We start from the raw sequence: 26,819 nt of genomic DNA on the forward strand, positions 1-26,819 counted from the left end.
CAATAATGTAGTCATCTTATTTTCTTCTTCAACTTGCATTTGCTTTATATTTTTGGGTTATCAAATTGTTCAATCCATGAGTCAAGTTCTTTTTGTGCTACATTTTTGCATCTCTAAAAAATATGTAAATTCTAAGGGCTCATTCGGTTGCGAGAATAGGAATTGGGAATCAAAATTTGTTATTCCAAAAAATTTATTCCAAACTAAAATTGGAACTCCAATTGTAATTTAAATTTAAATTTTTTCTGGAAAAATATTAATTTTTAAGGGATTGTGTCTTAACGGTAACATGTAGTATTTTAGTCTTCCACAAAGCTCTCGGTGGTGCTTCCACAAATTAATTTCAGCCTTTGGCCTTTCAACTGCCAGAGGCCTTGCGTAAAACCTCACACGTGACAAAATATATGCATCGTTCATTTCATCACCACATTTCTTTATCAAATTCTATGAGTATTTCCATACATTTGCTAATGCTTCACCTTACCTACAAGAGGGAAACCATTTCATTTGCCCCAACAAAGGAAATGTTTTAACATCCAAATGCGCCTCTAGACACTCGCAAAATGGCATTTCTATCACTTTTTCAAAGTAGGAAAAAGATTTCAGCTTGGAAAATTTGGTGCACGTGCATGTAGAGGTTAAATATATGTCTAGGCATAGAGGGGTATGTTAAATGGTCAAAGGGGTGAGTTGGACAAGATTTTCTTCCACACTATTGGAAGACCATATTAGAGTGACTGAGATCAGGGTGTTTTATTCTTTAATCAAATTGGTAATCACTAACGCATCTCTGTACATAGGCTTCTGAATCATAAGATGCCCACAAATTTTGCCCAATATGAGCTTCTTGCTAGCAACTACTGATCTATTATCTTTTCCATGCATTCGTAGAGGGAAGCTTCTAATGGTGGTATTAAGCAAAGACACATCTAAATGTGTCACTAATTTGGAGTTTGGGAGTGGACTTAAATTTTCATCAAATATGAAAAAGTCAAATGGGAATAGGAATGGGAATTTGATATTCCACCTATTTAGGTGGAATTACAAATGCTCATTTTCGGGTCAAAATCGAAATACGTATTTCTATTCTCAATTCTAACTTGGTGCATTAATTGTCCAAATTCTTTCAATATGATTTTTATGTCATTGACCTCTTTTGATAGCGATATCTTATCTCTATATATTGTTTCCATTAGTTGTATTGTCTTTTTCTTCTCATAATTTTCCTCTGCCATCTTCAGTGTTATTGTCTCTAGCTCTAGAACCTTTTTCGTTATGAATTTGATCAAGGTCTTCATCTAATCAATCAAGTTCTCTAGTTGCTTCCATTATTCTATATTTCCTTTTCTTGGTTCTCATTTTGTCCCTCGTTTCCTTTCTTTTCCACTTCTTAGAACATTCAACTAGCTCCTTGGGTTTTAGTTCTATTACTTCCACATTCTGCAACGTTTCATCTTCTTTATCTTCTTCCTCATATGTAGTAATCTTAGCAATAGGTTTGCTCCTTTTTCTTTCACTAATGTTGCTAAAACATAAATTTATTTTCATCATTACTCATCATTTTGATGTCTTAACAGTTTCCTCTTAGTTTTTTCACTAGTTGAACCTTAGGGGTATATGATCAATCTCTTTATATGGTATATCTTTTATAACCATTGCACCATCACCAGTTTGTTCTGCTTCAAGCTTTACATGTTCTTTGTGTTGGTATTCCATATTTGACTTGTCCAATAACTTCTAAAGGAATCTAGGTTTGAGTTAGGACTAGTTTGTCCATCATACCTTCACCGATTATGTCCATTTCCTCTTTCTCTTGTTCAAGTTGTTCTTGTATAGCCACCATTATCTTCTATATTTTGACATTCTCATCATGTGCACTTCGAGTATATCCTACTAGGAATCTTGTAATCCTATTTTTTATTTTGCCTTCTTATCTATGTGCTTCAACTGTTGTCTCAATGTCTACACCACTTAGTTCTATATCTATTTCCATGAGTGATCTCTCCATAATCTATATGTCTAGCTTCAATATTGTTCTCCATCTTGCATCAACTAGCTTGTAAAGTTCCTCAGGTAAAATCTCATAGAGTTCACTTGGAGTCTTACAAATTTTTTATGTAAAATGCCATAGAATTCACTTGGAGTCTTGCAAAATTTGTGTGGTCTTCATATTACTACTTCTTCAATCACCTTTTGTCTTCTTCATTGCATAACTCAGAAGATCTTGATATATCCTTTAATCTACATTTCTCCTTTATTTGTTTTACTATAAGTTCCAATTTGAGATTTTTCTCCTTGATAGTTTCCTTGGATTCCTCTTCTTTCTTCTCAAATTCAGCATCTACTGCAACTTCTTCATTGGTTTCTTCTTGTTTGCTCTCTTTTCTTAGGTGCTCTTGTCTTTGGGGATCCACATTGTTTTTCTTTGCCTTTTCTTTGATAGGTTCTTTCAGTTGAAGGTGTTTCCTATGCTTCTTCTCCAACAGTCAACTCAATAGGAGTTAATTGTTCGGATTGTTCAATAGTAATAGTTGGTGTACTTGGTTCTGCACTACCAAACCTTTCTTCCAACATACTCATCATTCTTTTTTACTTTCTTTGAATCACCAATTTCTTTAATTTCTTCTTGATCTTTGAGAATGCTTCTTCGTAGGTTCCAAACCTTAGTGTTGCAATCTCTATCATTTTAGACAGTAATTTATTTGCATAAGTTATGTTTATGTCATCATCTACTTCATAACCCAAAGAAGGTAACCAAAAAGTTCTAGGTTAAACTGCTTGCAAGATAATTGTATCAATGTCAACTACAAAACATGCCTCCCTTATACTTTCTTTGCTCTTGATTTAACAATGTTTAAATAACCGTAAAGTTGAAATAAAATACATCTAAGCGTAGCTAATTCCTATGATGGATGCATTTGATTAGAACCTGGGCCAACTAAAAAGGCAACACTACTACACTTTAGGCTCTGCAAAACCTAAGCATATAGACCTCAAATTCATTAATGTCACCACTACTAAAACATAAATTTGAATCTAACCAAAGCAAATAATACCCTGATTCTTCTACACTTATGCAATACAATAGGCATGCAATAGCTAGTTACAAAACCTTTGAATTCCCAAGTTAAGTGAGGGTCTTAGGGAAATGATCATTTTGATTAAAGAATTTCAGCAATAACCCTAAATCAAACAAGTAGTAAATGTAAGATCCTATAGCTAAGATCAATGTCTTATCCTCCTTGAGTAATGGAGTCATGAGAAGCAAACCATTGCATAACAGAGCTTGAGATAATAATTAGATCTAAGATATGTTGTCTTCAACATTCTTTACCAATATTCATGCTTCAACCTTCTTATTAGAATCCTTGTAAAAGCCCTATTAATCTATGTCTTTCATTAAGCATTTTAATTGATTCTTTAACTCAAAGCACAAAGGAGAGAATATACATCTCATAAAAAGACGCCAAATGAAGAAACGCTTGAAATATTCATTTGAAACTTGATAAGATCTTACAGTGGAGAGATTTGAGATTGAATGTATTATTCAAGAAAACTTATGCTATCTTTTTCCATACAAGCAACTACAACCCAAAATACAACAAACCCAACAAAGAACTTCAACCTAGATCCATTAATTTGTTGTATGGAAACTATACAAAGCTGCTCAAGAAGGAGAAAATGTAAGATTAGTGGAATCATAACTTGAGAACTTGCTCGATAGGCTGGAACCAACCCTGTACAATAAGGAAGAAATAGAAGATATAGGGAGGAGAAGGATCTCGGATCTGATTTGTAGATCAGATCTGTCTACTTGAATCTTCTTCTCTCTTCCCCTTTCAACTGAAAATTAAATCTTCTTCATTTGATTTAACAAAATCATCAAAATATCCCCAAATGGTGAAGAAACCAATTGTTTGAAAAGATGTCAAATCTGTTGTTGAAACTCTTGTCAAAACCTTCACCAAATGATTTCCAAGTGAAAATAACACTGATGGGAATATCTCTACCAAATTTGGAGACAACTCACTTCATTGTTTGCTAAAAAACTTAAAATGAACTGTCATGGCAAAAACCAAAACAATATCTTGTGAATTCTTCATTCTGATACCTTTCCAAAAATATATAATACTCCTATATATGGATAAAAAAAATATTCCTTGGGTGCTCATTTGAACATATAGATCTTGAGGATGAACAGACCTTGAAATATTTAAAAATATTTCATTTTACTATATAGTTGAAACTATATAATAAAACACCATCTGATTTTAATGTATGCACAAACTTTTGAAATGGAGTGTATGCTTAACGCATATGAAAAGCGAATAATGATTAAATTTTGCTCTTTCGAAAAGTTTCAAATTCTCTCCAAAATCACTGGTTGACTACTCTGTAAGTGCCAAATGTCACATTAAGTCACTAATGCAATTGATCAGATCGCTGACTGGAATGCCACCTCATCGTGCCCTGTCACCGCCTCTGCCACATGTCTCATCCTCATGACTTCGCCACTTTCATGGTGGGACCCGCTCAAAGAGTGGAAAAGTTGCGCTGAGTCTCACCTCGTAACTTCAGATCATTTAGCATTAAACCTCCATTAACCGCCGCAAAGTTGTGACCAACTGCTAGCGTTTAGCATGACAAAGTCGCAATTACCCTAAGGTGTAACATCATAGCCCATTATCTTAACCACACATTTAATCCTGCGATGTCTCGCTAACTCCTTAGTCATCGATTGGGACCCGCACAAATTCTCCCGGAGTTATGCTTGAACACCATGCGTCCACACCGCTAAGTCATCACCTTGTTACGTGTGCTACGTGGTTGCATGGGATTCACCCATTTGATTGCCAAGTCTCATCCATGTCAATCTCCACGTCATCACTTTTGCATTCAAAATTAACTCCACGAATCTCGGGGTCCACGCGCAAATTGCCTGTGTCATTAAGCTGAGCGCTTAAGACACTATGAAGTTTAGCATCTTTGGATAGAAACATATAATGCATCCTAGACGATGTGGGATGAAACAAAGAAACATCCCTTTGTATTTTCAACATGAACACAGTCCCTGCTAGTGATTTATGTTACTTCCTTATGCGCTCCAGTACGTATGTTCTACACTTATTTTACCTAATGGGAATTCCTCCTAAGGTGGATACATTATGCCCATTTGAAAATTGTGTCCAAAATACAGGATGGCAAGGTATAACCTGCACCCTCTGCAATTTCCAATCTCCAAACACACAATCACTGGACCTCCAATCCTACCTGAAAGTTGCAATTGACCACCCCTTACACCAAAAAATCACTAACGACATAAGATCGATTATGCAAATGAGAAAAGGCGCTTGTGTATTAAAATGATGTCCTTACAATCACGTATCATTAATCATAAATATTGGCCCCAAAATCCATACATCACACTTTGCAAATGAAACTAAGTGTGCATCTAATAAAATGCATGGATTGTCTTGGCAGAAGTCATTCCAGACTAGCAATATGGTTCAACCGCATTTATCGTAGACAGTGCCTCGCTACACATTTAGTTAACACAACATCTCCCAATCCAAATCGTGTGAATCCTGGGATCTCTACAAAACAAGCTCTTCCAGCTTCATACGCATTCTTCTCCAAGGAATCGATACATCCATTATCATTACCATTCTATTAGCAGTAGAAATAACAAATAGAATTAAGCTCTTCTATCTAATGTCAAATGTCAACCTGCGATAAGTACAAGTCAGTGATTTTGATGAGACAATTTTAAGCTCCTTCCATGAAGAGGGCAGTCTCTCTCAGTTTGATGCATCGCTCTCTTATTAGAACGGCACCCTAGCATGGATAAAGTGAGTTCTCTACAAAATGTAAGAACCTGCCCCACATGTGAAAACAACACAAGACCTCCCCACAATCACCCGTCAAATATTTCACAAAGCTACGTCAAATTATTCACAAAGCTACGAAGGCAATGAACATATTGGGTGGGCAAATTAGTTTGCATAGGTGGTATAAACAAACCATTTGTTATCATATGTCTCTTGTGCATATTTGAAAGACATAATAATGGAGCCTTTCAATTTTAATCACAGTCGCAATACTTATGTCACTCAACTTCAGGCTCAATCTTTGCGAGTGATGGGCACCTAATACATTATCTCTTTCAAGTGTCATGAAGATTGGGTGATTATTTGGCATATTGTGCACGGTGTCATTTACTTCAATAGTGGAAAATAGCTGAGACAAATCCATTCGCCTTCTTGTGTATTTGCGCAAGCAGATTAGAACTTGAATTTAAATTCAGTCCCACTGGTAAAGGGCTCATCTCACATTACCCATCTGAGAATGGTTTTAAGCAACATCTTTGCAAGAAGAACAAACATTGAAGTGAGCTCCACAATGTGTGATCCTCATAAACTCCTTTGTATGTTCCATTCCCCTTCATTCAAATGCATAATGCCTTATCATCACAATTTCATTAGTATTTGAAAGGCATTCCTATAGAATGATATGCACATTAGTTTGGAATTAATGTCCCAGTAATTAGAACATTAAGTGGTCCCACTCAAAACCATAGTGCCATTAAACCAATTAGAATAAGTCACTCCTTAGTTACATCTCAATGTGCTTGGTCAAATAAAATCATAATACTTCACCCTATGACAAGGTGATCAGGTTGCATTGCCCTCTGCTTCTCATGGTTTCATTTGGAGTTTATATACTTAATGCTCATAATGCACTCAAAACTTATCACTGTGTCCAAACCTTGTATCCCCATCCTATTTATAATATCAAAGCCTTGAACACATTCTTGGATATTTGATCATTAAATATATACAACACTCTTCATATTCATTTTGCATTGTTAGAACACAAGGGCTTAATATGGCATTCTTAACTGGCAATGAAATCATGTCATGAAAGAACAAGTCAGGTCCAAGGTGGACCCAACTAAAAAATATTGATTTCATTCAACTGACCCTTTTGATAACTGCTCAGACACCTCTACAACTCAATTAAATCAACTATTCTATCGCTTTTACTAAACCTGCAATCATTAGTTCAACTCTTCTTTGCAAAGTGTCAAATCATATGAGCTCTCATGTTAACTGGCTTTAAAATCTGACAAGTCCAGTTGATTGGGCTCTGATACCTGACACACATGCTCTTTTAGTCTACAAAATCTCACCTTATGACTATTATTCAATTCAAAAGATATTGACCATCAAAGTTGCTCTTTCAAACATCCAAACTTGTTAGAAATAGAAAAGTGCATCTGGAATGTCCTTCAAAAATAGGTGAAATGATCACTTGCGAACTTGAGATTTGGTGCATAAGTACACTCTTATATGAAGAGTATAAATCTACAATTTAGGTTCATGACAAATAACTGGGCATTATTGGCAGGCGTGTAGAGTTGGCTTCCAAGAATTGCAGAACTGGGTAGCATGGTAAAACAAAGTTTTTTGCATATGGAATGGACCTAGGAAAGTGTGCGAACAGTTCGTGAAAACTTGCACATTGGCACACATGGAGTATTTTTAGTATAGAAAAACATGAGTATAATTCATTTGCGCTCATCTATTACAATTTCAAAGTTCTAACATCCCGAACAAGCCTACCAATCAATCTGTGAAACTGATCTGCATCAAATTGTTAGAAATTGCAAACAGAAACACGTTTAACATGTCTTTGACCTTAGGAATGCAACAGTAAAAGAATTTCTTCAATATGGTCAACTGGGTCAAAGTTATAGTCAGTCAAACAGCGCTACTAGGTAACTATTTTGATTGACAACTAGGCAGTTTTAAGTTTCTACAAATGGAACTAGCTTGGAAAACTTATCAAATGGATTCATCATGGCTTCAGATTGCACATGATGGTTGTCATTTATGACTATATTGTTGTGACATGACCATTTCTTCAAAATACTCATTAGGTCATAAAATATTCATTGTCAAACAGGGCTTCCCAGATTAATGTGCAAAGTGCATCAGCATGACAGAAATTAATAAACAGCTTTAGGAAACTCAAAACCCTTTCAAAACATGTCGAAATGACCTAGAATATTAAACATAGGTTCTCTAATATGCATTCTAAACATTCCCAAAGTTGGCGGGTCATGACACTGAACTGGGTACAAGATATTCAAAGGCAAAGTAGCCCTCCGAACACTATTTGACACATCTACAAAAAAGCAGATTTCTCAAGTGCTTGAAATGACATCTCACAAAATGATTTGGAATTGCAACCTAACAACCTGAGATGCATGTATAAACTAAATGAAAGGCAATTAGCACTCAAAAGATATCATAGGCCTCAAAATGATAGCCAGTTACATATACATAAAAAGCATTTATTGGGGTTGTTTTGCAAAAGTTTTCAAATATGGTACTCAAAACTCTTGCAGATTTTTGAGTCCCAACATACTCTTCAACCATGTTCACAGGAATTGTCTCTCTTTTATGCATTCTAGACTGGAATCTTTAAAATATCCCCACATAACACTAGAGAAGTTGTCTCCTAACTCTCTAATGACTTCATTTATTTGCAACACAACTGGTTGATCTTATGACCATTGAACCACAACTTTTCCTGGAAAGTACTTTATATATACCAAGATTGATCCATACTTGAACACTTGCTTCTTGTCCTTCACTTTATCTCTATTTACAAGTAGCTGACTCCAACATTTCACACAAATCATAGACCACATCTTCCTTTACCATTTTGTATTTTGCATGGAGGGCTCCACTGAGCACATTGTTCAATCTGCTAGATTAGTAGACTCTATAACCCATTACCATGGTTGCATATCTCACCTCTTTATCTTCAATAGTGCTAACCCTCATAGGTCGTGAATTAGATTTAACCTTGGTTAGTTGTGTGACTAAATTTGCAACAATCATTCCTTGGATAGGTAATTCACCGGTTGTGCAAAATCCTATTATTGTGTGAATGATCTCCTTGGTAACCTTGTGTGATCTATCCAACCAAAAAAGCTCTTCATAGTGAAGACTATCTGATATGCCAATTGCATATGCAAAACCTTTTGCTTCCATATGCTTGTGCTCATTCTTCAATTTATTGTTAACAAACAACTCTATTAACTTTTTTGCTTATTTCTTCAAATATCAATTCTTCAATTTTGTAGTGGATAAACATCTTCCACTAATTATACTCCAAGAGGTATCAAAGATAGGACTCATGTCGTGTCAATCTCCCTTGCCTTCATCGGATGTATCTTAAATATTGGACATGGCTTCTCGATCACATTGATTAGAATAAGGGTATCCACTTTGTGTTCCATGATCACTTTTGAATATGAAATCTTGATCTTGTGACTGTCCACAAATAAATTATTCTTTCAGTTCGCAATTCACACTTACCATTGTATTGACCACAATATTCACAATACATAACTTCTCAAGACTGTTTCTAGATAGCAACGTGGAAAATGAACTTTTCTTTGCCCTTACTTATTCTCAAAAGTAGTCGTTGCACCTCTTCCAATGCTAAACAGTACATTTCATCAATTAATACTATTAGTCATTATAACCTTTCTTTTCTATTTGTTAAAGTGTCAACCTTTCAATGTTATCACTTTACGCTCGCTCATTACTTTGAAAACTCATCTTTCTATGGTTTATTACTTTGACAACTCATCTTACTAATGTCTAGTCATCATATCACATCTTTCAATGAAGATTTTAAATGACCATACATACCTCTAGGGGATCGGTTGATGATAATCCTTTTATGTACTTCCCCTAAGCCAAGTATTGACTTAGTTTGATGAAGAATCCATCACACAAGATTGATGGCTCTTGATTTGTTGTCCTGACCTCTTCCTTGTTGTTTTCCTTCTTTATCCACATCTTGTTCATCTCATCTCTTACTGCTTCCACATCAACAACCATTTTTCCTTTGTTATTCTCTGATTGGTTTGGAGACCAGTTATTGAACCTGCAATCTCTTGCAAGATGACCAATCTTGTGACAAACAAAGTATGTCATACCAAATGAACTCCAAGGTCCAAGGACAGTGTGTTCTCACATACATAATTATGTATGTTCTCACCACAAATCTTATTGACTACAGTGTGTGGAGTCACATCCACAGTGGATCATGACTCCATCGTGGACGTGACTCCACCATAATACAACACTCAATCAACTATGTCGATAATCAAATTCAGTCTGTTAACTTAATCAATATGAGACCGGTCAACTTGATTGTCTAATGTCAATTATATGTGTGTGTGTGCTCAATACAAGGCTTATTAAATACAGTGTGTGGAGTCACATCCACAGTGGATCATGACTCCATCGTAGACGTGACTCCACCATAATACAACACTCAATCAACTCTATTGATAATCACATTCAGTCTATTAACTTAATCAATATGAGACCGGTCAACTTTATTGTAATGTCAATATATATATATAATCATTATGATATTAATTTCTCCAAAATTACATCCAAATAATTGAACAGACCATATAATATCCAAATGATCAAATTGAACAGACCATTAGAAAAACTTATGACAACAAAATTGGGTCATAAACAACCCATCATCTCGCAACACAGACCTATTATAAACTGCAAAACTTTGGCCTTCTTTGGCCTTCTGATTCCAACCTGCAGAGAAGCCATCCCGGACCATGGGTTCCGCTCCTACGTGTTTTAACAATGTTACAGATGGAAGGTATTCTGATTTCGAAAAAACATTTCTCTAGTAGTTCAGTACTGAGGATTTCTTCAATTTCACCAGATGAACATATGAAAATATTTTTTACCAGTAAACTTTTATTAATAATTGACAATATCATAATTGTGAATTGTGCTATGTTCAAACTGATAAAACCCATTTCTGACTCCTAGCATCATGAAATTAGTTATAAGCTTATAAAACAATCAAAGTACTCATTCTGATTGTGCTTCTCCTTATTTAAAAAAGAGCTCTAGCGGATGTGCCAACATAATATTATCTTTACAACAAGGTATCAACTTTGCCCACTCACAAACAAAGCATATGAGCCAATAAGAATTTTTATTACCCAGATTCGGTATTTCACAAATAGTGAAAATGAAATGAAACTTCAACGCTACTTGTTCTTGTTCTTCTGTTCCCATTCTCTCATCTCTTCTAGGGGGGGAGGGCGTGGGCCCTCGGGTGGATATACCACATAAGAGTGCTGTTTCAAATAAGTAAATGAATGACAAGTATCATCAATATCAAAACATCAGCAACTAATTGACCTAAAATGAAAAGAAATTTTTCGCATTCGTTATCATTTGAAAATATTTAGCATTCCAATAGCTAAGTCAATTGCCACGTGATATGATTTCATGCTATAAATTTTCGACATCCAAACATGACATAATAAACAAGATGATATCAACTAATAAAGATGGATCGACATTATAAATAATGAAGTGTTATCAAAGAGGTTTAGGCTTATATATATTTTTAAAATTTCATTTCTTATATGTTTCACATAAAAAGTTCAAAGCTAAGCTGACTTTAAAATCAATACACAATATTCCTACATGAACCAATAAATCAGCATATAATGCTTAATTAAAACCTGTAATGTGTGATGTGAAGAAAAAAGTTCATAAAATTTTAAGCATGCCAACTCCTACTTTTATCCTTAGTGTGCCAGGATCAATATGAGAGCCGTGTGTAACATGAGAGTTTGCAAGTAGAGAAGCAAGATATTAGAAAGAGAAATTCACTTCCAGTCTACAGTTTACCATTGGCTTATGACTCGCTGCTATCAATTGCCAGCTAAGGGCTACAAGCAGAATGATAAAACAAAAATACGTCAAAAGGGTGTTCATTTTGGTGGTACTGCTCTTAATTCACTTCATATTCCTGCAATTCGATGAGTTTAGAAATTTAGAACTTGCAACCTTCATATTATAAAGAAATGCCACTAACGATTCTATGAATATACCTTCGAATTCTACCACAATCCATTTTACAAATAACTTCACGTTTAAGTTCTTACAGTGTACACATAAATCCATTTCTTCACTATCTCCATCTTAAAAAGTAGGATTAATTAATTAATAATTAAAATTTAATCCAACAAAATATGAATGGAAAAGTTTGTCTCCCTCAAACATGAGGTATAAAAGGGAGAGAAGAGAGCTTCATTTGTAGGAGAAATCGAAATGACCAAAATGAGGGAGCATAAGAATTAAGAATTAAGAAAAGGAGGAAGGAAAGGGAAGAATATAAGGAAGCAACTCTTTTAAAAGACGAACGGTTGACTCTTTCAAATAGTGGTGAGAGAAAAGGTGTGATGATTGAAAAAGGAAGACACGATGAAAAGGTGGGGACCTTCATCACAAAAGATGGAAAGCGTGAGAAGGAACTGAAATAAGAATTGAGAATGAAAAAAGAAAGTAAGAAATGTAGAGATTTAGAGATGATCAAATGGAATGGAAGAAAGAGAGTAGAGATTTAAAGAAGTATAAGGAAAGATATGAAATTAGAATGAGAAGGAAAAAAGAAAATAAGAAATGTAGATCTAATAGAAAAGGATGTGCAGATCTTAAATGGGATGTCTGCAGATTTGAAAAGCAATAAAGACAAATTTGAGAAGTGAGAGAAAGGTGAAGATATGCAGATCTTCAATGGGATATGTGCAGATGAAAAGCAATAAAAATAGATTTGAGAAGTGAGAGATAGGTGAAGATATGCAGGTCTTCAATGGGATATGTGCAGACGAAAAGCAATAAAAATAGATTTGAGGAGTGAGAGATAGGTGAAGATTCAATATGTAAAAAGGGCAGGGTTGTCAAACAGATGTATCTTTTCTTTTCACAACCAAAAGGTGTAACCCTTTCCGAGCATTTACAAATGAAAGAATGTAACTTCCTGCACTCAAAATAGATATAAAAGAGTGCGACTCCCTGCTGTAATGTCCCTCTCCAAGTAATAATGCAATAAATAATTTATTAAATGCTTCTTTACTCCTTTCTTTGCATTTGATAAATCAAGAACAATATTATATATGTTTGTAGACGCTACTGAGTAATTTTATTATTAACATCTATTCAAAAAGAAAGAGAGAGAAATAAAGACAAATTAAGATGATTCAGGGGGTGACTGGGATGGGTGCAGGCCCATGTTGCCAGCATGGCCTGGGTAATCAAGAAGACATGAGGCGTTACAAGATGGGAGGAGTTTATATGGAAAGGGCGCTCAGACGGGAAGGCACGGAAATGATTACTAGTTTTACTTGGCAGAGGAATACTGAAGGTACTCGACAAAGGCTATTTTTGGGGCTGAGAGAGGCTCCCAGAACATTTGCAGAACTGTCACATTGGTCGGACCCCCTGCATGGACAGGGTCTCACCAAAAAGTTTTCTATCTTAGGTTTGGAGGCAGAACCCAGGATTACGCAGGAGTCATTCAATAATAGAGTTGTGTGTGAAGAAGAACAACTTTCCTCCATAGAGATTTGCAGCAGCAGCTCGAATACTACTCGGACTAGGACGTTGACGGCAACAGAGATAGGAGTGTCGTGGACATTAACATAAGAAGAAGGAAAGTGAACTTGGAGTAACTAGTGATTTGAAAATCAGGATGGACGGCAATGGAGACTCAGCGTCAACCCAGTACAAACATTGATTGCATCCATAGGCTTCTCCGCGGGTAGTCAATACCATTGTTGAATCTAGAAGTTGCCGCACAGGAGAGAAACCTCTGTGCGATGCAATACCTCAGCACGAAAGACTGATGAACTAGCAACCAAGGGAGAAGTGTAAGCAGCGTGGTGGAACTGGAGCCGGCTTGCATCCAACTGAGCATTCTAATTTGCATTATAGAAGCGAAGCAGGGACTGGGACTCAGGTTGGTAATGGCAGGGAGGTTGATAGTTGAATAGAAGTACCTTCTCCGATTGCACTGCTCCAGTAACAATACCTTGGCTGCAGGAGGCCAGAGACCAGAAAACACTGTATGTCACTCATTAATTTTGCTGTTATGTTTCCATGGACTCTCAAACTGTGTGTTTTTGTTATGTAGTTGCTCTTGGATACATTTCTTCTGTTATCTCAATTAAACATTGATTCATTTCAACTGGGAGTTAGTAGTTTTTAGAAACAGGTCTGAGGAAGTGGTTGGCAACTAAGGGGTAGACCTTTATAGTGGTATCAGAGCTCCAAGATTCTCCAGCCTGCAGAGTTGCTGTGACTGTTGCAACGATGTTGTTGGAAGATGAATAAGACCAATTACAATTTATGGAATACACCAGCGTGACAGGTTAGGAGCCAAAGTGATCAAGAGTCTGAAGGTAAAACGTCATTAAAGGTCAAGAAAGAACCTAGTGATACAGATTCCACAGAAGTAATATTTGAGAATATGAGTGAATGAAATGTGGAGGACAATGAGGCACGTATGTTGAGGCAGTTGATAGAAACCATTAACCAAGGGCATGTGTTGGCTGAACAAAGAGTGCAACAGCAAGATCAACGAATGGAATTCATGATACAAATGGGGTTAAATGTGAATGACAATAATGCAGCAAACAACATTGGGGTGAATGGTGCAGCAAATGAATTAGTGGGGGACAAAATATGGGTAACAATGGTGGGGGTAATGCAGTTAACAATGTTGACCAAAATGGACCAAACGGAGGAATACAGGTGGCTGATAATTTTGGTAGAGCACCCAGACCAGCAAGGACTACTTGTTCAAGGCCAATCATTCCGAATTTTTCTCCCAGAGTGTAAGTCCAGCAAGGGCAAGAGGTGCAATTACAAGATGTACAAGGCCAATTGGTGAGAGAATGGGCAGCTGAAGGAGATGAGCTTCGAGCATCCATTTCTCTTTGTGACTACATGGACTTAAGGATGAGGCATATGCCAAGGAACAACAATTGAGGCCACCCGACTAAGTTATTAAGGAAGATTAACAAATTTTCCCTCCCTTCTTATTATGGAACGGGTAAGATGACTGCAAGGGCTTGGATCCAAAAGTTAGACGTGTATTTTCAGTTGAATCCTATGCCACAAAGGGATGCCATCAAATTTGCAAGACTACACCTAGAGGGACTTGCACACGAATGGTGGAATCATGGTATGATTGTTGAAGTATAGCATTAGTAGAAGTGGTATACTCATTACATTGAGTATTTGTATTCATGATTTATATGAACATTGTTTTATGTCTTATATTATTGATAACGAATAATATATGAGTAGTATATATTATATATGTAATACATATATTATACATTGAATATATTATTATATAATAATATATTACATATATGGTTAATATATTAATATTACATATATGCTTAAAGGCGAGTTATACATATAGTTCACTAAAGATGATTAACTATAGGGACATGTCTCTTGAAGAGACGCGTCTTCTCTTCTCATATTTATATGAGATCCAAATCTACATTTGGAAATCATCAATTACAACGGCTATGATTCTATATTTGCAAAAACGATCTTAGTTACTTTAACATGGTATCAGAGCCATGCTGCAAAATGTAGAAAATGAAATAAAATTGAGAAAGATTATAACTGTTTGGAAAACTTTAAGAAAATATTTTAAAAAGACAAGTACTTGTATCTTTTACATTTATCTATTCATTTATTTGTAATTGTATACATACTATAAGGGTTATTTGCTTTGATCTTTTCCTTTATGTTTGAGGATATCCTTACAGGAAAAGAAGGTTGGTACTTTACATATGCTACCAAATATTGTGGAGACTAAATCTAATGATAGTAGTTCCAAAGACCCTGATGATTAAGATGGATAAAGTGAGCCTCTTGAAGAAAACATCTTTGATGATTAAGATTATGAGATTCTTCTACATTGAGAGGGAGTATGACACTTCTTCAAAGGCAATACAAGAGCTTAGAAGATTGATACCCAAAGGGAGTCTAGAAATACATGTGGGTGACTGCATGATGTTTATGGGCCTACTCCTACGTATATCATGAGGGAGTGATTAGTTCGACAGGCATCCTTGGGTAAAGAGAGTTTCTGAGAAAGTGACTAGAGGACCTAACTTCCCAAGATTGATGTTCAGAGGGAGAAATTTTGAGATACAATCCTTTGTGGATGATATCTTCTTTGAGGAGAAGTTCTAAGAGAGATTCGTTATAATGCGCTCTCCTCTATGAGAGAGAAGTATGAGGTGAAAACCCTTTGTACCATCCTCTGATTGGGTTCATGTTGGTTACTATTTCACATATGATATGTAATAAAAGGTGACGATCTTTCATTGACATATATAAATAGAAGGTAACTATTATAAGATGACGATCTTATAAATGGTAGACTTGTTATCATGGTTGTTTGGGCCGGCTTTTGCCGGACACCATGATAATGAATATGAGACAAATGAGACAACTTGTGTCACTTCATTACCAAATTACTTCATATATTGACTTTACAGAAGCATTGATTGAAAGATTTGATATCAAAGATCCTAAGCTACATTTTAAGGAGTTAACACCACTTAAACGATGGACGAATGTTGGCAATTGCATATCTGAATTTCAACGGCTAGCAGACCTAGTGACTGATATAGCACCCAATAGGCTCTTAATTGTCTTTATGGAGGGTCTCACTGAGCCATTAAGAGGATGGATCAAAGGGCTTAGTCCAATTACATTGCAGCAGGCTTATAAGAAAGCAAGGGAAATGGAAGCCTCAACGTCAAGGAGTGTTCACTTCTCAAGGAGTTCCCACCATAAGAAAAATAAGGACAAAAAAAATTCCTACAAGGATACTGATCAGTCAAAAAAATCACAGACCGGGTTGGATAATGAACAATTAAATGAGCTGAAAAAAAGAAATTATGCTTCCAATGTGGTGAGCCTTGGGACCCTACTCGTAAGTGTCCATTGAAGGCAAAGGTGACACAGTTGGAGTATTTTACGGTCCCTGAATCAAGTTCTGAAAATTCAGAACGGCATTCTAATTCAAGCTCAAGCGAAGAGGATTCTACCTCGGATGAATCAGTAAGTGAACAAAGGGGAAAGAGTTGTATAGCTCAATTAACCAGCTTGCAAAAAATCGGATCATTTAGAGGTAGAGGAGAGTTATGTAGGCAGTGAATAATCACATTGACAGACACAGATGCAACACACAGCTTCATAGATGAGGGAGTGGTAGCACGAAGAGGTTTGAGGACCGAAGAATGTGATGGATTCAGTGTAATGGTTGCTGATAGAATTACATCACATGCATGCACATGATATCCAACTTATGCATTCAGCTAGGAGAATATGAATTGAAGGATGATTTATGTGGTTAGCATTGGTGATACGGATGTGGTGCTTGGCATCCAGTGACTACGATCACTTGAAGAATTTAGAATGAATTTGCAGACCATGGAGATAAAGTTCTAAGTTGAAGGGATGAAGTTCCTCCTTACGGGAATGACAAGTGGCAGCCCTAGATTGTTTCTTTAAAAGGACGGAAAGGTTGTTAAGGCATGATCAAGTGGAGTGGGCAGCAGAGTGTACTTTCACACCACTTGATTTAGGACAATAAACTAAGAGTTCTCAACCTGAAATAAGGGTATTGTTGGATAAGTACAACAAGGTCTTTAGTGACATCCCACACAATATTCCACCAGATAGCGGCATTGAACACACAATAGAGTTGGAAGAGGGTGCTAAACCAGTCATAACTACACTTTATAGGCACTCCAAAAGACACAAAGATGAGATAGAGAAGGCAATCAAGAAATTGTTGGATAGGGATCATATAAGGCCAAGCAAGAGTCTCTTTGCTCTTCCGTGGTTTTAGTGAAAAAGAGAGATGGAACCATACACGTATGCATAGACTACCGGGCTTTAAACAAGAGGACCATCAAGAATCGCTATCCTATTCCACGCATTGATGAGCTGATTGATGAGTTAGATGGAGCATGCTTCTTCTCCAAGATAGACTTGAGATTCGGGTACCATCAAATCAGAGTTGGGGAAGATGTGGAAAAGACAGCATTTAGGTGTCATTATGGGCACTATGAGTTTCTAATCATGCCCTTTGGGTTGACTAATGCACCATATGCCTTCCAATCTTACATGAACCGAATCTTCAACCAGCAGCTCCATAAGTTTGTTTTGATATTTTTTAATGATATTTTGATATACAGCAAAACTTGGGATGAGCATTTGAAATATTTAGAAGAAGTGCTCAGTATTTTTGAGAGGGAGTCTTTGTGTGCTAAGGAATCTAAATGTGAATTTGGGTTAACGGAACTGTTGTACCTTGGCCTCATTATTAGTTCCAAAGGAGTCAGTGTTGACCCGGAAAAAATCAAGGCAATCATGGATTGACCTCCTCCCACAAATTTATCACAACTGAAAGGATTCTTTGGTTTGTGTGGTTTATATAGAAGGTTTGTAAAAGAATTTTCACAAGTGGCCACCCCATTGACTGATTTGACAAAGAAGGGGGCTTTACATGGTCAAATGAAGCACAAAAACGTTTTCATCAGTTCAAGGAACTTGTGAGTTCATGTCTCATGTTGGCAATAGCTGATTTTACTAAACCATTTAAGCTGGAATGTGATGCTTCAGGTGAAGGGATAGGTGTTGTCCTAACTCAGAATAAACACCCTATTGCATTTAAAAGTAGGAAGTTAAGAGGTGCGGAAAGGAGCCACTCAATCTATGACAAAAAAATACTGGCTATTATGCATACTCTTGCTAAGTTTAGGCAGTATTTAGTTGGAAGCAAATTCAATGTTAAAACTGATCATAACAGCCTCAGATACTTCTTGAACCAACAAGACTTAAGTGAAAGACAGTGAAAAATGGGTGAGTAAACTGCAGGCCTATGACTTTAACATTGTTTACGTGAAAGGAAAAAGAAACGTTGTGGCTGATGCCTTATCTAGAAGGCCTCATTTATGTTCCATAGTGGAGATAACAGCTGATTGGAAGAAGAATATAACAGCTGAATATGCCAAAGATGATTGGGCTTTGAACCTACTTGAAGGTACAACTCATGATGACAGGTGTAAGGTACAAAATGAATTGATACTCTATAAAAATAGAATTTTTTTATTGCCAAATTCGAAGTTCAAACTTGAGGTTTCGAAATCTATTCATAATGCCCGTATGGCTGGTCACCCCGGCTTTTTTAAAACATACAAGCAAGTTAGAGAAAGATTCAGCTAGAAAGATTTAAAACTGGAAGTGCAGCAATTTGTACAAGAGTGCCCTACATGTCAGCAAAACAAACATGAGCATACATATCTAGCTGGTTTATTACAACCATTGCCCATTCCAAATCAAAAGCGGAATAGTATTTCAATGGATTTCATAACCAGTCTACCAGCGGCACAAGGTAAAATTTGCATTTATGTTGTGGTTAATAGATTGACTAAATTTGATCATTTTTTTGTCATATCAACTACATATACAGCAGTACAAGTAGCAGATCTCTTTTTCAAAGAAATTTTCAGACTTCACTGGCTACCCAGGAACATAGTAAGTGGCAGGGATAATAAATTTATGAGTCCATTTTGGCAAGAATTGTTCCAGTTATGTGGAACCGAGCTCACCCGCAGTACTAGTTATCATCCGCAAACGGATGGTCAAACTGAAATTGTTAACAAGTGGCTGGAGGGATAATTAAGGAATTTTGTTTCTAACAGCAGAAAACATGGATAAAGTGGTTGTACATAAGTGAAGTATTGTTATAATTCAACATACCACATGTCCATCAAGATGTCACCATACATGGCATTATATGGTTACAAACTACCAAGCATTTTAGATCTGATTTTGGCAAACAGCAGGGTACCCAGAGCCTCAAACTTACTACAGAAGAGTAAGGATATAGTAAAAGCATTGCAAGAGAACATCCAACCAGCTCAAAACCGACAGAAGCAATATGCAGACCAGCACAGGTTTAAGAGGCATTTTGAAGTTGGTGATTTGGTATATTTAAGGTTGCAGCCTTACCGACAATCTTCCCTCAAGAAAAGTGGAGCTGAGAAATTGAAACCAAGGTTTTATGGACCATACAAGGTAATCCGACAGATAGGCGAAGTAGTTTATGAGCTGGAGCTACCTACAAACAGCAAGGTACATAATGTCTTTCATGTATCTAGGCTTAAAAAGGCCTTGGGACACAAAGTAAGTCTTTCAGCAGTTTTACCACCATTGGATGATGAAGGGAGGTTAGTTTTAGAACCTGAAGCAATCATTGAGACAAGGGAAAGGAACCTTCACAAGCATGTCATCAAGGAATACATAGTGAAATGAAAGGATTTACCCATAAAGGATGCAAGCTAGGGAACGAGCAGGTCCTGATGCATCCAACATTAAAATTGCTTGAGGGCAAGCAATTTGTGGGGAAGGTGTCATCGGTAGATATTGTGTAGCTGACGAGTTGATGTCGTCGGTAAATATTGTGTAGCCAATGGGTAGATTAGCATATAGTCGTTAATTGTTACGTAGCCGACGGGCCCCTTCGAGAAGATTCTTCGGGAAGTATATGTACACCATCTGAGATCATTGTAATCATCATCGGAAGCATTATGTAATCTCTTGGGCATGTATGCGAATAATAAAAGTTGTACTGCTGTTACATGTTCTTGTTTATTGTCTGTATGCATTAATCTATTTACCCCATACGGTAAACCGCCGATAGCAGAACTCTTTTGGGACGCAACCTCCTCCCTAGTATATATTATTCCTATATTCTATGTTGTTGTCTCTTATTTTGTTAGTTCTGAAGTCGCCAGGAGATGACTTTTCTTTTTTGGAGGGATGATGTAGTCGATAGATATTGTGTAGCCAACGGGTTGATGTCGTCAATAAATACTGTGATGTCGTCACTAATTGTTATGTAGCTGACGGGCCCCTTCAAGAAGGTTCTTCGGGAAGTATATGTACACTATCCGAGATCATTGCAATCATCATCGGAAGCATTATGTAATCTCTTGGGCATATATGTGAATAATAAAAGGAGTGATGCTGTTACATGTTCTTGTTTATTGTCTGTATGCATTAATCTATTTACCCCATACGGTAAAAAGAAGGGGAACTGTAATGTCCCTCTCTAAGTAATAAGGTGAAAAAGGATTTGTTAAATGCTTCTTTGCTCCTTTCTTTGCATTTGATAAATCAAAAAAAATATTATATATGTTTGTAGATGCTACTGAGTAATTTTATTATTAACATGTATTCAAAAAGAAATCGAAAGGAATAAAGACAGATTAAGATGATTCAGGGGGTGAGTGGGATGGGTTAAGGCCCGCATTGCCAGCATGGCCTGGGTAATCAAAAAGACATGAGGCATTACAAGATGGGAGGAGTTTTATATGGAAAGAGCACTCAGACGGGAAGGCAGGAAAATGATTAGTTGTTTCACTTGGCATAGGAATACTTAAGGTACTCGACAAAGGATATTTCGGGAATACAACAGAATCGAACATTTGCAGAACCGTCACATTGGTCGGACCTGCTGCGTGGACAGGGTCTCACCAGAGAGTTTGCCATCTTCGGTTTGGAAGCACAACCAAGGATAGTGCAGGAGTCATTCAATAATAGAGTTGTGTGTGAAGAACAATGACTTTCCTTTGTAGAGATTTGCAGCAGCAGCTAGAATACTACTCGGACTGGGAGGTCACAGCAACAGAGATATTAGTGTCGTGGACATTAACATAAGAAGCAAGAACCTGAACTTGTAGTAACTAGTGAATTGAAAATCAGGATGGACAGCAATGGAGACTCAGCGTCAATCCTATACCAACATTGATTGCATCTGCAGGCTTGTCCAGGGGTAGTCAATACCATTGTTGAATCTAGAAACTGTACACAGGAGAGAAATCTCCATACGATGCAATGCCTCAGCACTAAAGACTGATGAACTAGCAACTGAGAGGGAAGTGTAAGCAACGTGGTGGAACTGAAGTCGACTTGCATCCAACTAGGTATTCTTATTTGCATTATAGAAGCAGGGACTGGGACTGGGACTTGAGTTGGTAACGGCAGGGAGGGTGATAATTGAATAGAAGTACCTTCTCTGATTGCACTGCTCCAATAACAATAGCTTGGCTGCAGGAGGCCAGAGACCAGAAAACACTGTATGTCACTCATTAATTTTGCTGTTATAATTCCATGGGCTCTCAAATGTGTGCTTCTGGTATGTAGTTGCTCTTGAATACATTTCTTCTGTTATCTCAATTAAAAATTGATTCAATTAAACTGAGACTTAGTAGTTCTTAGAAACGGGCCTAAGGAAGTGGTTGTACTATGGAGTAGGCCTTTACAACTGCACTCAAAGGAGATATAACAGAGAAGATACAGAAGATAAGGACTTCATTTGAGAAGGGCGTCCCAGGGAGATCAAGTTGGGAAATAAAATACTATTCTCAAAGGCAAAATTGGAAACACTGGAAAGTGGTTACTTTTTATGAAAGCTGGTAACCATTTACCAATAATGTATACAGAAGAAATCACTCAAAGCACTCAAGGATCCCTTATCTATCATCACTCACCAATACATCAAATCTGCAAACACTCAATCATCACTCACAGCCTGATGAATTCCACATTCATTTCATCATCATTCATTAATATATCAAATCATCACATCAAAGGAAATCATTCAATCATCCATCAAACATCAATTGGAAATTATGAAAAACAGACAAGAAATCAACCCTTCTATCAATTCTATCCGTCTATATTAATCATATAATATCGAGCCAATCAGATCTGTCATGCCCCCAATCTGACATCAGATGAACAGCAAGCTTGTCATATGAAAATTAATAAGACTTGACTATTTTCTATAATCATTAAAGCCTGAGTTTAGAATTCATCTTCCACAATATTCTTTCCTTTGCTGTGAACCAAGAGACTCCACAATCGGTAATCTTCAGTCCTTAACCAATCATTAAGTAACAGCAACAATGTTAATGAAATTGTATGCATTTGATCTTCAAGAAGCAATAGATTATTTGGAGAAGATATGTCTCCTGGGAAGAGATAATTGTGACTCACTGTCCTCAAGGTAAGGATTGTGACTCACTGTCCTCCCCCAATTACTATATAAAGTAGAAATTCAATTAGTGGAAGGCATCAAAGGAGAAGAAAAGGCACCAAGAAGAAAGAAGAGATCATTCAAATCTTCCATCCTTGGTAGGAGTATCGTGTGACACACACATTGCATAATGAATCCACTGATGACTGTTCTATACTGAATTATGTAAGCAGTTCGGGGATGTAATATTAGTATGTGATTGTTTATATATAGATATACACACAGACATATATACATATACCTACATACCTTTGATTTAATATGCATTTCATTGCTCATCAATAGTTTAATAGAGAATTTATGTGGGAAATACTATTCATGCTTCCTGACAGCTGTAACCAGCCATGGTAGGGAAAATGAGGGATCACGGATAGGAAATGTTGGCAATGGGCCCATGTCCCTTGCTAGATTCACGACATGGTTTAACAGCCTCATGTGTTTTCTATAGGTCTAGTGGTTATATCAGGCATAGATAGATTGACCTTTTGGTGCAACAGCAGCCCTAGTGGTTAACAAGTGGTATTAGAGCATGGTCACCAATTCGAATCCTTGCAAGTTGTGGCGAGTAACACTCGGAAGGGGATTATTGGCAGTGGACCAGCATCTCTCACTGGATTTGCAACATGGTTTAACAGCCTCCTATGTCTTCTACAACTCTAATGGTTGTATCAAACATTGACAGATTGATCTTTTGGTGGTGCAACGGCAACCCTAGCTATTAACAGGAAAATGGTGATGAGACTATCTTCTAAGCATGCCACATCATGATATGTTAACAGGGAGTCTCATGGGGCCAACGGAGGACAAAGGGCACTGCCCTTTGACTTAGGAAGTATTAACTATCTGGGAACCTGTTGTGAATGCTACTCATGACCTCTAACATGTTGAATGGGTGCATAAGGATGTTCAATTATTGGAAGCAAGATAAAAGCGGCAAGATTGATGAAAACGGTGATAAACACTAGGTACTCCATCTCATATGGATGGGAAGGGCTATTAGGCCAAGAGGGATTGTATAATCACTCTTGGGTAAAGGGTAGAAGGCCTCTAGGGTACCTTATTGAGTTACCCTGTCTTATCACTTCTATAGTTGAGTAATCTTAAAATTGACTCAATGAGTTTAATGATTTGATCTACATTTCCAACATCTCCTTATTTATAACTCAAGAGATCTAATTATGAATTATAGTTATAAATGATTCCTACTTGCTTGCAAGGTCTCAATCAAAGTGAAAGATATCTCTAAACCCTACTTATTTTGATAAAAATTCTAACCTTGGGCAAAATTGGGCTACTCATTATTTGGGGATATAGTAGGTAATAAAGCATGTTCCTCCTAGCATGAGGGACATTATAATGAATAGATTGCTCCAAGAGATGAGTTTGGAATCTGGCCTTGATTGGACATTCCTGCTTCTTGTGGGGCAAGTGAACAATGTCTACATATATTCATGCATATGCCCTATGTCTGGATATATTCATATGTCAACTGCACATATAACTTGTGTTTGCATATATCCATGTGTATGCTCCATGTTTGACTCAAAGCTGATGTGTTTCTCTAAGAAAGCATCCTTGTTTATGATAGCTTGAGGACAAGCAATCTTGGGCATATATAAGACTAAATAATAAACAATAATTATTAAATTAAACATATATAAGAATAAAATTAAAAAATAATTTAAAATTGGTTGAGACGTGAATGGAAAAGTTGTCTCCCTCAAACATAAGGTATAAAAGGGAGAGAAGAGAGCTCTTAATGTAGGGGAAATGGAGGGATGAAGAAAGAGGGAGCATAAGAATTAAGGACGTATTAAGAGAACAAATGGAAGCAGAGAAAATAAGGACCTTTTAAAACATGAAGGGTTGTCTCCTTCAAAATGGGGTGATTGTGGAAGCGTGTGGCTATTGAAAAGGGAGGATATGATGAAGAGTTGTGACCTTTCCTTGCAACAGATAGAAAGGGGAAGAAGGATCAAATGGAATGGAGGAAAGGGAGTGGAGGAAATTTAGTGCGGAAGTATAAGGATCTGAGAAATAAGAATTGAGAAGGGAAGAAGAAAATGAGATGTGGAGATCTAGAAGAGTATATGCAGATCTTGAATGGAATATGTACAAATTTGAAAAGCAGTAAAGACAGATTTGAGAAGTGAGAGACACATAAAGGTTAAATAAGAAGCAAAAGGGGCAGCAGTTGTTGCTGAATAGATTTATCTTTCCTTTTCATAACCAAAGGGTGCGACCCTTTTGTAAGGGCATTAACAAATGAAACAATCAAATGAGATTTAAAAGAGGGGAACTTCATTTGAGGAGGACATGCAAAGGGAGATCAAGTTAGAAAATAATATATTATTCTCAAAGGCAACATTAGAAAGTGATCTCAATTCTTATGAAAGTTGGTGACCCTTTACCAATAATCTAAGCTGCCGAATTCTCTCCAGCAACCCTCAAAGACTGTTTTGATTCTGTACAGTCTGGTCCTTGTCAAATTTGCCCTACAAAGCCACAAATTCACTGCAAATTCTGTCAGAGGAACCTGAGCAGAATTTGGAAGAATTTTCTGCCTAACAGCTGAACACTAGCTTTATTTGCTCTCAAAACAACTTTTTTTGACCTTTTAAAGTATTTTTTTGCCTAACTTGGCCTACTCGACCAAAAGTGATCACTAAAAAGGCCAAAAAGGATGGTTTATATTTCATTTGTGCAATTTGTGAATGAAAACAAAAAGCTTGCTTATAGAGGAAATCCAAATTGATGATAGGTGAAATCCAAATTGACAATGATAGAGAAATTTCTTTTAGAAAGCTATCATATCCTCTAAGTTCTAACCAATACAGAATAAAAATATGTTCCTTTCATTCTCCAACTGTTGCCTTGATATAGAAATATGTTCCATGCATGTGACCAAGTAAGTGTATCATGTTGTATGTATGGCTAAACAATGCAATTAATATACTATTGAACTAAGACATAGATATGTTGGTGTATTTTGCTATGTTGCTTTACTATTAGCATATTGGTGTATGGACTAATTTGTTGTTACATATACGCGCACGCACACACACACATATATAAGCATAAGCATATATTTTTGTACAGACGGACCCAAAACATACCCAAACCCACCCCCAAAAAAATTGAAAGAATTTTGAACCTGACTCTGAACCAGCAACATAGGCAATAATGTATAAAGTAGAAATCATCTAAAACACTCCAAGGATCACTTATCTATCATCACTCACCAATACATCAAATCAGCACTCACTCAATCATTACTCATCACCCTATGAATTCTACATTAATTCAAATCATCCACTAATATATCAAATGATCAAATTAAAGGAAATCATCCATCAACATCAATTGGAAATCAAAAATCATTTATTCCATCAATTCAATCAGTCCATATTAATCACACCTTTATCAAAACAATCACATCCTTATGCCCCTAATCTGACATCAGATAAACAAACAACCTGCATTATGAAAATTGCCTCATTGATAATACTTCACAATTTTCTATAATGATGAAGCCTAATTAAGGAATTCATCTTCCACAATATTATTTCCTTTGTTGATGAAGCCTAATTAAGGAGTTCATCTGCCAATCATTAAGCAACAGACAATACTAATGAGGAGGCAAGCAATAAGTATCGAGGAGGCAATAGATTGTTAGGAGAAGACACCTGTCATAGGAAGGGGTAAGAGTTGCAACTCGTTGTCTTCCCCCAATGACTATACAAGGTAGTGTTATC

The 26,819-nt window shown here is 36.6% G+C and overlaps 1 protein-coding gene and 1 long non-coding RNA gene across 4 annotated transcripts in view; both read right to left on the minus strand.

Moving 5' to 3' along the window:
- Positions 1-10,786: 10,786 nt before the first annotated feature.
- The window catches only part of LOC149536275 (uncharacterized), a 44,165-nt gene continuing 28,132 nt past the window's right edge, over positions 10,787-26,819 (minus strand). For all 3 annotated transcript variants that reach the window (XM_089806483.1, XM_089806484.1, XM_089806485.1), the window contains one exon: positions 10,787-11,203. In XM_089806483.1, coding sequence (XP_089662609.1) covers positions 11,114-11,203 — 90 coding nt within the window. In that variant the 3' untranslated portion in view covers positions 10,787-11,113. The remainder of the gene's footprint in view (positions 11,204-26,819) is intronic.
- On the minus strand, positions 11,707-26,546 carry LOC149536276 (uncharacterized). Its single transcript, XR_016356768.1, has 3 exons — positions 26,541-26,546; positions 25,476-25,642; positions 11,707-11,886 (listed from the first exon to the last, which is right to left on the minus strand). It is a non-coding gene; the product is annotated as an uncharacterized LOC149536276 (long non-coding RNA).

Source organism: Cupressus sempervirens, chromosome 10, assembly GCF_028749045.1.
Source record: "Cupressus sempervirens isolate cs-2001-9-10 chromosome 10, ASM2874904v1, whole genome shotgun sequence".
Lineage (NCBI taxonomy): Eukaryota > Viridiplantae > Streptophyta > Pinopsida > Cupressales > Cupressaceae > Cupressus > Cupressus sempervirens.